The 13650-nt window shown below is 39.8% G+C and overlaps 1 protein-coding gene across 2 annotated transcripts in view; it reads left to right on the top strand.

Annotated features, from left to right (window-relative positions):
• Window positions 1-6750: 6750 nt before the first annotated feature.
• REL (REL proto-oncogene, NF-kB subunit) overlaps window positions 6751-13650 on the top strand; it is a 45510-nt gene continuing 38610 nt past the window's right edge. The window contains exon 1 of one of the 2 annotated variants that reach the window (XM_082643317.1): window positions 6751-7114. In XM_082643317.1, coding sequence (XP_082499443.1) covers window positions 7105-7114 — 10 coding nt within the window. In that variant the 5' untranslated portion in view covers window positions 6751-7104. The remainder of the gene's footprint in view (window positions 7115-13650) is intronic. The other variant, XM_082643318.1, reaches the window with a different exon arrangement.

Here is a 13650-nt window from a genome sequence, read left to right on the forward strand (position 1 = left end):
CTGTACCATTGGTTTAAAAGCACTTAACCTAAGTATTTGTGTGGCTGTCAACGTTTGTTTCTATATATTTAGCTTTATCAATGGATGGAATGAAGAGTGACAGAAAAGGGGGAGACACAGAACCAAGCATAAATAATCAAATTTCTTCTTAAAGGTACAGATCTCAATTTTATCGGGAAGATTTGTTCTCACCAAAATTTGGGAACTTCTCTACTACACACAGGCCGAAGAATGTTCTGACAAAATAACAAAAGCTACAAAACTTGTGCTCAAAGGAGCAAGAAAATCCTATTGGTCCATGCTGCCTAAAATCACAGCTTTCCAAAACTCTAGGCGAAGAAGGGATCCATTTTATGACAAATTAGGAATCTGCCTTACATTTTTTTCTAAGTAAAAATTCCTACCTGACCTTACACCCCTAAATATATCAAATGAATGCATTTTTCTTATATGGCCCTATACTCAGTCTCTCCAGATCCAAGAATCTTGTCATGCAACTTAATGATTTTAAGAGACTAAGGATCACCACATATACCAGAAAAAGACTTTGTTAGACCAAAAAGAGAAGCCAGATACGGAGTCTATTAACTCCTGAAGCGATGGCATTGTGCCTCAATCTGATTGCCTGGGATTACATGCTTCAAACTGTCTAATAATACAATTCTATTAGGCTAGAAACTCCTTGAGAGATTATGTGATTCATCTTTGAATCACCTGCCCTTATCACTAGCCTCTAATAAATAGAATGCTTGGCTGTTTACTGTGTTCACTAAATGTTGGGTAATAGGAAAGGCTACAGAATGACAAGATACATTTGTATTTTTAAATGATCACACCTTCCACAGAAGGATTTTAATTGCAGAAATCAGAATTCATAACACCACATATGCTGGGTTTTTGATTGGAATCCATTAAATCTATAGATTAATTTGGAGAGAACTGACATTTAAACAATATTGAGTCTTTCAAACCACAAACATGGCATGTCTGTGGGAAGGAGCATTCTAGGCAGAAAGGAAAGAATGAACAGGGCAGAAAGACAAGAAACGGCATGGCTCATGGAATATGAGAAGCTATGAAGCAGTTCAGTGAGGTGTGAAGTGCAAGGTGTGGAGTGCAGAAGATGAGGCTAAAGAAATGGACAGAGGCCAGATTATGGGGGAACTTGTCAGCCATGTCCAAGTTTGGATCTAAGGCTAATGGGTGGCCTTAAAGCACAAGAGTGGTATGGTCTGATGTGCATTTGTCCAGAGGATTCAAGTGGCAATGGGTTGGAATACGATTGAGTGGCTTTCAAATGGGACAAAAGTATAGACAGGCATAATAGTTAGAAGTCCATTCCAGTAGTTCAGGTGAGATATGATGAAGATCTGAACAAGGACAATGGCAGTTAAGATGGAGAAGCAATGGATTCATACTGGTAAAATCAGCAGGACTTGATGATTAGACATTGTGGGTTAGGTAGGGGATGATTAGAGAGAGAGTCAAAGATGGCTCCCAACTTTCTAACTTGTGTCTGGGTAGATGGTGGTACAAGGAATATGGGAATAAGAGTAAACCTGGAAGAGGAGATGCTGTGTTGATTGAGTCTGGGGTGTCTATGAGTCTCCTAATAGACAACTGGATATACAAGTCTGAAACCCATGCAAAGATCCAGGCTGGATATATGGTCCTGGGACCATAGGTAAAATAATGGGAATGGGTGACATCACCCAGGGAGTGTGTGTGAGCTGAGAAGTACTTAACATCCCTCCCTCATATTCCCATTCAGACTTAAATTTTCCTAGTTCTTTGTCTTCTTTTTCAAAAATAAACCCATTGATATCCCCTGGGTTAAAAACCATACAAGAACTACTGTGTACTGGTCTGACATTATATTTATGACCACAAATTTCAAATGATCATTCAGTACAGGCAGACACATCTAATGTTCCACTCTCACAGACTGCATTTTCAGCTTCTCCTCTTGCTTGTTGCCCTCCACTCTCAGCTGAACATAACCTCATACCTCATATTTCACTAAAAAAAAAAAAATGCAATTTGACTGACTACTTCATCTCTATACCATCAGGTCTACTAGGTTCTACTTTCCTCCTTGTTACCACAGAGGAAGTGTCCCCATTCCAATCTATGGCCAATCCTATAACCTGTGCTTTAGATTTCATTCTTTCTCCCTTACTCATTACTTCCTTCCTCTCAATCATCACCTATTTCTCCTTCACTAGTGAGTCAGTCTTATCTTTTACAAACATGCCTTAATCTGACCCTCTATAAACAAAACAAAACTGTAGTACCAGAGACTGCTAGTGATTACTCATATCCAATTTCTTCTCTACTTCCATGGCACATATTTAAATTCCATTTCTCAAATTATATTTCTCAGCCCCCCTTGTGGAGACCATATGGAAAACAGACTGTGACCAGAGGAATGTATTCCACTTTCAGGTCTGGCACATAAAAATCTCCCATTCATGATTCTCTACCCTCTTTCCTTTTCCAAGATGACTTTCAAATCCACATGTTGGTGCTACAAGATAGAAGGCATCTAGGTTCCTGGATAACTTCTGGAAGAAAGCCACTCAACTCACATTGGACTGTGACTCAAGTGATAAATAACCTTTGTGTTAACCTGGTGAGATGGAGGTTGTAGCGACAGCCCTTAGCCTAAGACAACCCCACATCCCCCTCCAGCTATTGCCCCATTTGTTTCCTTTAACAGTCTTCAAAGAGTTGTATATACTCATCCTTTCCATCATTCTCTTCTCAACCTCCTCCAATTCAGCTTTCATTCCCACCATTCCACTGACATGGCTCCCATCAAGGTTACTGATGACCTTCATCTTGCCGAATCCAAGGTCATTTCTTTATTCTCATCTTTTGCAGTCTCTCAGCATCATTTAACACAGTTGACCACTTCCATTCTTTTTGAATAGTCTCTTGGTTTTCCTCTTCTTTCACTGGCAGCTCCTTCTTTTCTACCAGCCTTCTTGGGTTCTTTTTAATTTTTTTCCTCTGTGCTCCTTTTTTTTTTTTTTTTTTTAAATGAAATGCTGCTGACTCACACATCTTTATTTCTACCTTTGACCTCTCCCCTTAGCTTAGTTCTATATATTCAACTACCTACTCAGATATCTAATAGGCACCTGTAACTTAACAAGTCTAAAACACAACTCCTGGTTTTCCCTCTCAAACCTTTCTCTCACCAGCCTTCCTTTTTACCTTGTTGCTCAGACCAAAAATGTGGGTTATCCCTGATTCCTTTTCTTCCCCTTCCATCTGCATCCAATCCATCAGCAAGTCCTTCAGGCTCTGACACCTGAATCTTACTGAATATGACCCTTTTCACCATCTCCTCTGCTAAAACGTAAGTCCAAACCACTTTTACTTCTCCCTTAGACGACTGCAACAGCCTCTCTGCCACTCTGCCTTCACTCCTGCCCCTGGTTAGCATACAGTGCCCCTAGCAGTTTAACACATCAGCCAGAGTAAACTTCTCGAAATGTAATCATAAATCAATCACGTGCTTAAAACTCTCCAGTAGGTTCCTGTGTGCACCTGGAATAAAATCCATCCTCCTTACCATGGCCTACAAAGCCCTACATGATCTGGCCCCTGCTTATCTCTTCAACCTCATTCAGTTTGGTTTGGTCCCAGTGGTGTTTCAGTCCCTCACATAAGCTCTTTCCTGTCTCAAGGACTTCGTACTTGGTGTTCCTCGCACTGGAATGCTCTTTCCCTGAATCTTTCTGTGGATGTCTCTTTCTTTCTTTTTTTTTTTCTGGATGTCTCTTTCTTATTCCTCAGGACTCGGCTCAAATGTCACCTCCTCAGAGTATCCCTCTCCCTCAGTCACCTTCTATCCCATTACCTCATTTTCTTGACAGCAATAAAGAAACAAAATAGTTTAATAATAGTATTTTAGATGATCTTATTTGCTAACACGCTTGATGTCTTTCATGTGAGACAGCTGCACGAAGGCAGAGGTTTTTATCTTTTTTTTTTAATTGAGGAAAAGTTGATTATCTTGTTATTAGTGTTCGTGCCACAATCTAAAGAGCACCTGGCACAGAATATATATTTGTTGGACTGAATAAATAGTATCAAAAACTGTAAGCCCTTGAGGAATAATACCATGTGTTACATTATAATCCCCACCAACTAGCTGCCAATCATCTTTACAGTAATAAACTATTTTCCCCCCACATAAGTCTGAAAAAAAATAAAAACTACTACTCACATTTGTTGTTGTTTTTAGTCCATCCATAACCTTGTCTTGTAATCTTCCTTTTTTTCTAATTAAGTTTATCCTGCACAAGTGAAATATTTTCACTTTTCAGATGTGGACTGGATCTTTGAAAAAAGGGTTCAGCAAGTTTCTAAAATAGTGAAAGGATTTTCAAAAAAGCCTTTAAAAAGGTGAGATAATATAAATCTACAGCTTCTTCATGTGACAAATAGCCCTGGAAATAAATACCAACATGCCATCCTATTAGTGAGGAGGTTTAAATAAGTGAGTCTTTGAAAAATAAAAATAAAATAAATTCAAAATTCTGTAGTGTTACTAAATCTCATAAGATCCAGCTTGTGATTTCATAGTTGGAGTGGTTTTAGGACTAGTTTGGGGTCCTGCAACTGGGACAGATTCTGTTTGGCCCAGAACTCTTCAGTAAGCAAACATTATTGTGTCCTATTAAGAAGCAACTCTGGGCTTCCCTGGTGGCGCAGTGGTTGAGAATCTGCCTGCTAATGCAGGGGACGCGGGTTCGAGCCCTGGTCTGGGAGGATCCCGCATGCCGCGGAGCAACGAGGCCCGTGAGCCACAACTACTGAGCCTGCGCGTCTGGAGCCTGTGTTACTCAACAAGAGAGGCTGCGATAGTGAGAGGCCTGCGCACCGCGATGAAGAGTGGCCCCTGCTTGCCACAACTGGAGATAGCCCCCGCACAGAAACGAAGACCCAACAGCAAAAATAAATAAATTAATAAACTTCTACCCCCAACATCTTAAAAAAAAAGAAGCCCCTAAAACCAATCAATTTCTGGAGGTGAAATATAAACAAATACACGCAAAATATTTTCCATTCCTATTCGTCTCTCATCCTCCTATTGGATTCTTAAACATTTATGCTTAGTTCATTCATATAGTTCTCACATTTGGGGTTGTAAGGGTAAATACAAGTCTAAAATAATTAAATTTAAAAATCTGCCTGGTGTCAAAAAGAACAAAGAACATTACCCTCTCTCTTTTCACTTAGCAATTCTTTTAGAAAAATAGAAGCTATAAATGATTTCTCTGAGATGTATGTACACCTTTTAAAAAGCTAAACAAGCTTCTTGCCAGTTTTGTACCCCCTTAAGATCTTTCTTGGGGGCCTTTGAGCTATCTCTTTGAAATGTGAATATCAAGGAGGATGGTGCCCCATCTCTCTGTCTCTGTGGGAGTTTAAGCCTTGGCTTTTGGCTCCAAGATGTAACTTCCTATTTTTTTTCCTTGGGAGAAGGACAACAGGTATGTAATTGATTGCATCTGTCTGATTATATAAACGAGTGAGATTTCTTCTCTTTGCAATCTCTTTAGTGCATCACAGTATGGTTTAATGCTTATTCTATAATAAAACTATTTCATTCTTTTCTACTTTTCTATATTTTGTGGAGAGGATGTTTTGGGCGTGTCAGGAGAGTTTATTTTTAATTATTTCCCCAACTGGGTCCTCCAGTTTTGGCACTTGTATGGCTGATATTTCCCATTGCCCCTCCACACTTATTTTAGGCGGTAAAGGATAGTGGAAAGAGCATGGAGCTTTTGGAGTTAGAAAACCCTGAGTTTAAACTGTTTTGTTTTGTTTTTTTTAGTAGCATTCTGAGGTATGAACAAGTTACTTAACTTCTCTGAACCCTGATTGCCTCATCTATAAAATGATAATAATACATTATAAGGTACTAAACTGACACATAGAAGGTTCTTTACACATGAAGGAAACAAAGTTAACTTAGATTCCTTTAGCATACTAAACTTTCGTCCTCCTTTCCACGTGGGTAACTCTGTCAAACCCCAAGGCAGTGTCCACGTCATTAATCTTGAGCACAGAGTGATGAGGCAACGAACTCACACTGCGGACCTCACGAGTTAAAAAAGTTTTAGTTTGTAAAGTACGTTAACAGAACAATTGAGATGATGCAAAGGGATAAGATCAGACTGCTGGGGTCCCCGTATGCAAATACCTTAATTACAGGCGCGCAGAGGCCGCTGCAGCTTCCGCACTTCCCATCGAGTGCGCTCCGGGACGCCCGCAGGGGCGGGGGCGGGGATTTGCATGTGCGAAATCAGGAAGAGGGGGAACCACCCAACGAAAACCCCAGCTGTCCTTAGCCCTGCCTGGGAGGACGGGCCCCACTTCGCCGCCCGGCCCGCCCCCAAGTGCTCGCGGGCGGCCGGCCCTCTAGACGTCACCGCACCCTCCCACCCGCTCCTGAACTTTAAGCCACGCGCCCAAGAACACCCTGGAGGAGGGGGATTTCTCAGGAGCCGGCGGCTTTCGCACGCTCGGGGCCATCGCCTCCCGGCTCCCAGCGTTCCCTGCGCTCCCGAAGGTCCCGCGCTCGCGCTTCCGCGACCAGGTCCCAAGCCCACCGGGACTCCGGGAGAGCGGGCGGGGGCGGGGGCGGGGGCGGGGCAGGGCGGGGCGGGGCGCGGGCCGCTGAGGGCGGACGCACGCGCGCCGGTCGCAAGACGCTCCGCCCCCGCCCCAGCCCGGGGGAAGCGGTGGTGAGGAGCTTACGTCAGACGCGGGAAGTCCCCCTCCCGCCGGGCTGTTCGCCTCTCGGGCAGACCTACCCTCAGCTGTATCAGCGCTCCGCCTCCTGGCTCCTGCAGCCTGGACGGGCAACGCCGGTTGACCGGAGCGCGAGAATTAAGCGGGTGGGAAGGTGTGAGCCGCAAACCCAGAGGAGGGCGGGAAGGAGGAAGAGGAGGCCCGGGGGTGGTCAGGGGGACTGGGGATCCCGCCGGCAGAGGTCCCTTGGCCGCCTGACTGACTGACGGGCTGATTGACTGCAGCGGCCTCGGGTCCGGACGGTCGGAGCGGGGCGGCGCGGTGAGCTGAGCCATGGCCTCGGGTGAGTGTTCTCGGCGCGGGCTACCGAGGGCCGGGCGGGAGCCTGGCCCTGACGGCGGGGGCGGGGGAGGAGCGCGTCCGAGGGTCTTGCAGCTCAGGGTTTCGGGCGCTCAGTTTTGGTTGTGACTCCTTCTGCCTTTAAAATCGCCTCTGGCAAACTGTCAATCTTTTAAAAAAGTAAACTGGTTCAGGGTTTGCGTGGGAAATCAAAGTCACGCTCTGTAATTTGATGCCATTATAATAGCCGGGGCCTTAGAGTTTGCAAAGACTTGGTTTTTGGATTAGGGAAGTAATAAGAATCTAAATAAAGGAGGACGAAGATTTCCCGTATTTAAAAATTGATTTAAATTGAAATGGTGGTTTTACGTTTTAGAACAGTAACGAGGAACCTTCCGACCTCAGGAGAGGTCTATCTTTTTTTAGTTTAATTTCATCAGTTGCCAAGAGGTGATCCCTGTCGTGCTGACAGTTGGACAAAATGCGGTGCGGCTTTAAAAATCACCAGTGGTATTTTAACAGGTCTTACGTGGAAATGTTGCTTCAACAAAGTGAAACATTTTTACTGTAAAGTGCGTACTTTCTAATTTATGGAACAGAAGTCGAGTTTTGTTTTGTTTTCCTTTGTTGGAAAGAAGGGGGAAAGAGGATTTTTAGAATTCCCGTGCTTTAAAATATGAGTTAGAATGAAAACAATTTTCTATCACTTATGTGAATACTTATTTTTAGTCAATAAATGCGTGGATCTCTTGCTTTGGGGGAAACCAATTTACCAAGAAACTGCTTAAAGGGTGAGGGAGGGAGCCTCACATCCAGCCATGGTTTAGGTCTGCCTGTAATCTAAGGGAAGTAAATCAGGTAGACTGCATTCGAGTGGGACCTTTACAGAAATCTGGCAAGGTTTATGGGGGCACTTTCCCGGCAGAGGGAGCAGCGTGAGCAGAGGCTGGGGGGCCTAAAAGTGTGGATTAACCCTGTGCTAGGAGGCTACAGACGGAGGCTTGTTTATGCTTGACCCGCATCCTCCCAACTCCCTGGTTCAGTGACCCTCAGTAGAAGGCTGATGACTAGCAGAGAAGAGGAAGTAGAAAGCATAAAGGACTTTTTTTTAAAGGGTTGAGCAGAACAAAGCCATAGCTAGTGCTGTAGGCTGAGAAGGAAATTGGGGTGGTTCACATGACATTTGATTTCAGTTTGTCTGTGGTTTTCATGTGAGAATACAAATGTAGTTTAACATATTTCAACTTTCTCTTTAGCCACTTAAGTGACCCTGAACTTTCAGATAATCTTGTAAATTCATAAATTCAAACCGTCTATAGATTAAAAGTGCAAAGTGACTTGAAACACTTGGTTAATTTATTGATTATCAGAAAGATTTTGTATGAAAGTTAAAGAAGGGCCAGCATTATAAGAAAAAAAAAATTAGCCTTCTGGTAATTTAACCAAACTTTGTTGATATATGGCATGAATGTAATACTCCTAATTCTTTCAAAAGAGAAAGAAAAGAATTAGCCATTTATATAGCGTATTCTAAGACCCACATCATTTAAAAATGTGATACAATTTAAACTTGTTAAATGACACTGTATTTTGTCCTATTGTGAGGACTGATTTCCTAAATTGAAGGGGAAAAAATTTAAAGGAATGGAAAGTTGTAGGGTAATTTTCTTTTTTTTCCTGTTTTCTGGAGTTGCATTAAAATGGGACTGTTTAAAATATAACAAGTTATTTAAGTTGTAATTCAGTTGTCTGAAAACTGCTGAGGAAAAGTCTGGGTTTCCTTAATCACTCAGTAAAGACCTTAGACAAAAAGATTCACAAAATTATAAACTCCCATCCTGTTTTGAAACAGTAATTTAACCGAAAGAGTAACAACAACGACAAAAAAACTTTTGCTTAATTAGTTTATCATTGTCTAGTTTAGAGTCTGTTTGTAGCAAAGTTGTATAAAACCTCAAAAAGTATTTTTATTGATTACCAAGCATTTAAGACCATTTCTCACCGGATGTAATATGTAAATAGGTGTCTGTAGTTGAATATATGATCTGTATAACGTGAAAGTAACAGATCATTATTTCATAAATAAAATTATATAAGTACCATGAATAACTGGGACTTTATGTATGATTCTAAATTTTGTTCAATTAAATTATATTATTTAGGATTTCACAGCTCAAGTTCTATTAAGCTGTCTTTATTGCTTTTTTTTTTAAAAAAATTACACCTTGGTTCCAGTCTCTTGACACAATTAATGAGGACAGACATTAAGAAAAATGTTCTCAGTCCTATCCAAGGTATGCATAGACAGTCATTACTCTTGTATATTTATGATTCTATCCTGTTTAATGTAAATAAAATTAGCTCTTTTGGGTTTCCCTGGTGGCGCAGTGGTTGAGAGTCTGCCTGCCGATGCAGGGGAGGGACACGGGTTCGTGCCCCGGACCGGGAAGATCCCACATGCCGCGGAGCGGCTGGGCCCGTGAGCCATGGCCGCTGAGCCTGCGCGTCCGAAGCCTGTGCTCCGCAACGGGAGAGGCCACAACAGTGAGAGACCCGTGTACCGCAAAAAAAAAAAAAAAAAAAAATTAGCTCTTTTTTTGTCTGAATTTAAAGCTTCTCATTGTTCCAGTAGAAAGTGCAAATGTTCCTGTGTGTGCATAGCTCTGTTTACTAATAAATAGTACTGTCTTTGGTAAAATATGTTTTAAAATTTAGGTAATTTATTTTTATTTACAGTTTTAAAAATTATTATTTTTTAAATTGGAGTATAATTGATTTACAGTATTGTTTAGTTTCACATGTACAGCATAGTGATTCGGGTTTTTTTGCAGATTATATTCCATTATGGGTTATTACAAAATACGGGGTATAATTCCCTGTGCTGTACAGTAAATCCTTGTTGCTTATCTATTTTATGTATAGCATATTCACAGTTTTCTTTAGTATAGTTCTGCTACATCACATAATAGGAAGTACACAAAGAAATTGTGTTTGTTATTGCACTACTTACCAACTTTGTAGTGTAAATTGCAAGAGAACTGTTTCTCTTGAGTAAGGGGGAAAAAATCAATGTAGCACGACACAATTTAATCTTTAATGAAAAACTGGAGCTGGAATTGATACGTAAAGACAGTGATTTATTTTTTTAATAGAAGACTGAACACATAAACATGAAGGCTGCTTCAGAAGTGCAACACATGAAAATGTAGAGATAACAGTAGTATAAAAGAATTAAGATGATATATGATAGACATAGAGTGAAGGGAATGAGCAAGTGAAATGACTAGGGAGGAATCATGATGAGTCATAATTGGGAACATCTGGGGTGTGTGTAGTATCTTTCTCAAATATAATTTGAGGGACTCAGAATTTCCTTTCATTCCATCTTTCTTTCATCTGTGTTTTCTGCAAATGATTGTGTTTGTAGGCACATGACCCAAATAATTGCATGGGATATACTTATAGTAAAAAATTATTTGTTTAATTCATATTTAAATGGGCATCCTATAATTTTTATTTTTAAATCTGACAGTCTTAATCCAGACAGATGATTTGGCCCTGCCATCTGTTTTTAATTTAGTTTCTCTACTTTTTTCACCCTGGAAGTTAACATTTTTTTTCAGGAGTTATTCTTCCACCCTGCACCCCAACAGCAGTGGAATCTCTAGCAGTAAAATCTCTTTGCCAAAATTTTTTACATATTTTATTTACCTTGTGGTGCATACATCAGTCAAATACTCATCTGCAAATTCCCTTACTTGGATTCTTAAAGCCCAGATGAGAGAGTCAGCCTGATATATTGGAATAAACCTGGATTTTAGTTCATGATGGACCTGGGTTGGTTTTTATTCCAATTCTGCCACTCTGTGATTTGAAAATGGGTATAACTACTGCAGAGTCTTAATAGGAGCAAATGAGGTAATGCATGCCCATAAATGTTAGTTTTCTTCTGTACTGGAGCTGTTTTGGGACTCAGACCTCTAGGAAACAGGAGCTCCTAGAAACACTTGGCACTTAATACTGTTTAAGTATCCTGATGATTGTAGAATTTTACAAAACCTTAAGGTTTCATAAAAATAGACCAGATGCTAGATAGAAAACATATCTTTCAAGAATATGTAAGCACGCTCATGTACTTTTAAATAATTTGAAGTGGTTTTGTGTATATTTAAACTAGGGGAGTAGAAGTTGACAGTGATGTTTGGAGGCAGTCTCCTTTGTCCACTTAAATGATAGTAAGCATTCTGAAGAAGAAAGTAAATAAAAAATTGCTTAGTAAATAAACCACGTGTCCTTTTGCTAATTTGATTGATATAACTTATCCTTCCTTTGATTTCTTTTGCACCTTCTGCGTTAGTCTTTTTCTGTCTTTATGGGAATAGGCTTGAGTTTTCCTTGCCCTTTTGTTAATTGGATACAATTCTGTGTAGGAAGTGGTAACTCTAAATTTTTATTGTAATTGGGAAGAAATGGAAAAACTCACCTGTGTCTTAAGGTAAAGAAGGTCATCAACATAATTCATTTCGGTTTGAGGAAAGAAGAACAGGTCTTTTCTTTTTCTCCAAAGTGAGTAGAGGTGATATTTAGAAAAGTATATATTGGTAGCTCCATTTGCTCCTTTGGGTCTCAGGCAATCTGTTATCCTGTACTTCAGTGAATGAGATTCAGTCTCTAGTCAGTTATTCAAAATTGTGGTGTTCACACATTGGCATGCTGTCTTGTAAGAAGTGTTACTGATGGTAGTTAAAATATTAATTTTGTAAAAGATTTATTTTAAATATCAGTGCAGTTGAAGGCTATCTCTGTAATAGTGCTTTTTTTCTCTTGCTTGCATTTGGGTAAGCTTTTTAGAGTGGGAGAGAGTTACAGGTAGTCAGAATTCCTCCACCTAGTCTGTCCATCACCCGGCTCATCCTTGTGCGTGAATTTTGGGGTTGCTTCTCCAGATTTGTGTGTTGTTGTTTCCACTTCTTTATGTTTTAGGGCAATGGTTCTTAATCAGGAGTGTGTTCAAATTGCTTGGGAAGTTTTTCTCAGAAACAAGTCTGGGCTTTAGATGGATTTCTATCTCTATTCAGCAGATCTCAGGTGGGGTCAGGACATGTATGTTTTTTGAAAAAGCTACCTAGGTGATTCTGATATATAGCCCCAATATGAACTTTGTTCCAGGAATTTCATTGCATCTAAATACTCACTTGCCTGTGCCAAGATGCATTATCTTCTTAAACTAAGTTGCATTTAGCTTATTTGCTATATCAGTTATTGTGACTTTATCCACAGCTGCTTTTATGCTGCTTGTTCTCTGAATTTGACCCCCCTGGGATCCCAGCTGTCATATTTGCTAATGTCATTCATAATTTCTTTTTCTTACAACTTTACATAATTTTGAACTTTAGTTTTATCAACTGTAAAATGGGATAATAATTCCTGTCCTGTTTTTATGAGACTGAAGTTAAGAGGATCAAATGGGAAATGTATATTAAAGTGCCTTAAAACAGTGTTTTAATTACTATAATTAACATTTTTCCACTGTGCAATTAATGCTGGTTCCCAGTGCTAGCTGACAGTTGATCATCCACTTTTATCTTTTATTTCAATGTACGTTCTTTTTTTTCTTTCTTTTCCAATGTACTTTCTTTTTTTAGTCTTAAAAACTCAAATAGCACTCTTTCTTGCCTAAGTGCAAATAAAAACATAAATATATCTTGCAAACATTTTGGCTATATTTCAAATGTTATTCTGGTCTGTATGAGCATTTTACAATACTGTTAAAAATTTAGGGGTCAATCCCAGCTGTGCATAATATTGGTTAAAGAAAAGTACAGTAATCAGCTTGTTTAGAACCAACTTTTGAAGACATTTCTATGATTTTCAAAACTGTAGTGATTTGAGATAATCTTAGTTAAGAGTACTCATTTTCTCTACAGTTCCCTGATTTTTGTTTTACCAACTTCCACTCCATAGATGATTGCATTTCACCACTTTTTATCTTCAGGAAGGATGGCACTTCAGAACAGGGTACTGAGGAAGGAAGTAACTGATACACTGTACTGATGCATGATATTATAAATGATTTATAGCTGGGAAGTTTTTTAAAATTTATAAATAGAGGTAAAGAAATTAGAATATGAATAGGTAGAGGAGTATGAAGGTGTAGCGATTTTAGTACTCACAAAGCACTGTTTTTTTCCTTAGTAGTACAGCCTAATAAGGAAAATCTGAATAATTATTAATATAGTCTTTCAATGTTTGCATAATGTAGACAAACAAAAAGATCTTTAAATTTTCAGTCATTCATTCCACAGATATTTACTGAATATCTGTGCAAGGCACTGATGAGTAGGACACAATTCCTGCCTTTAGGTAGCTTGAAGAAATAAAACAAGTTGTTTGAAGAAATAAAACAAGTAGCTTTTTTTCAAGAAGAAATAATACAGTGAGTCTTCCCTAACTTACAGTTATTTGCAATAATTGCCATAAACAAAACGCTGTGATAGTTTAGAGGAGGGGAAGATTATTTCCAGCTGGGGGAATGGAGAA

The sequence above is a fragment of the Mesoplodon mirus genome (genome assembly GCF_964341445.2).
Source record: "Mesoplodon mirus genome assembly, chromosome: 14".
NCBI lineage: Eukaryota > Metazoa > Chordata > Mammalia > Artiodactyla > Ziphiidae > Mesoplodon > Mesoplodon mirus.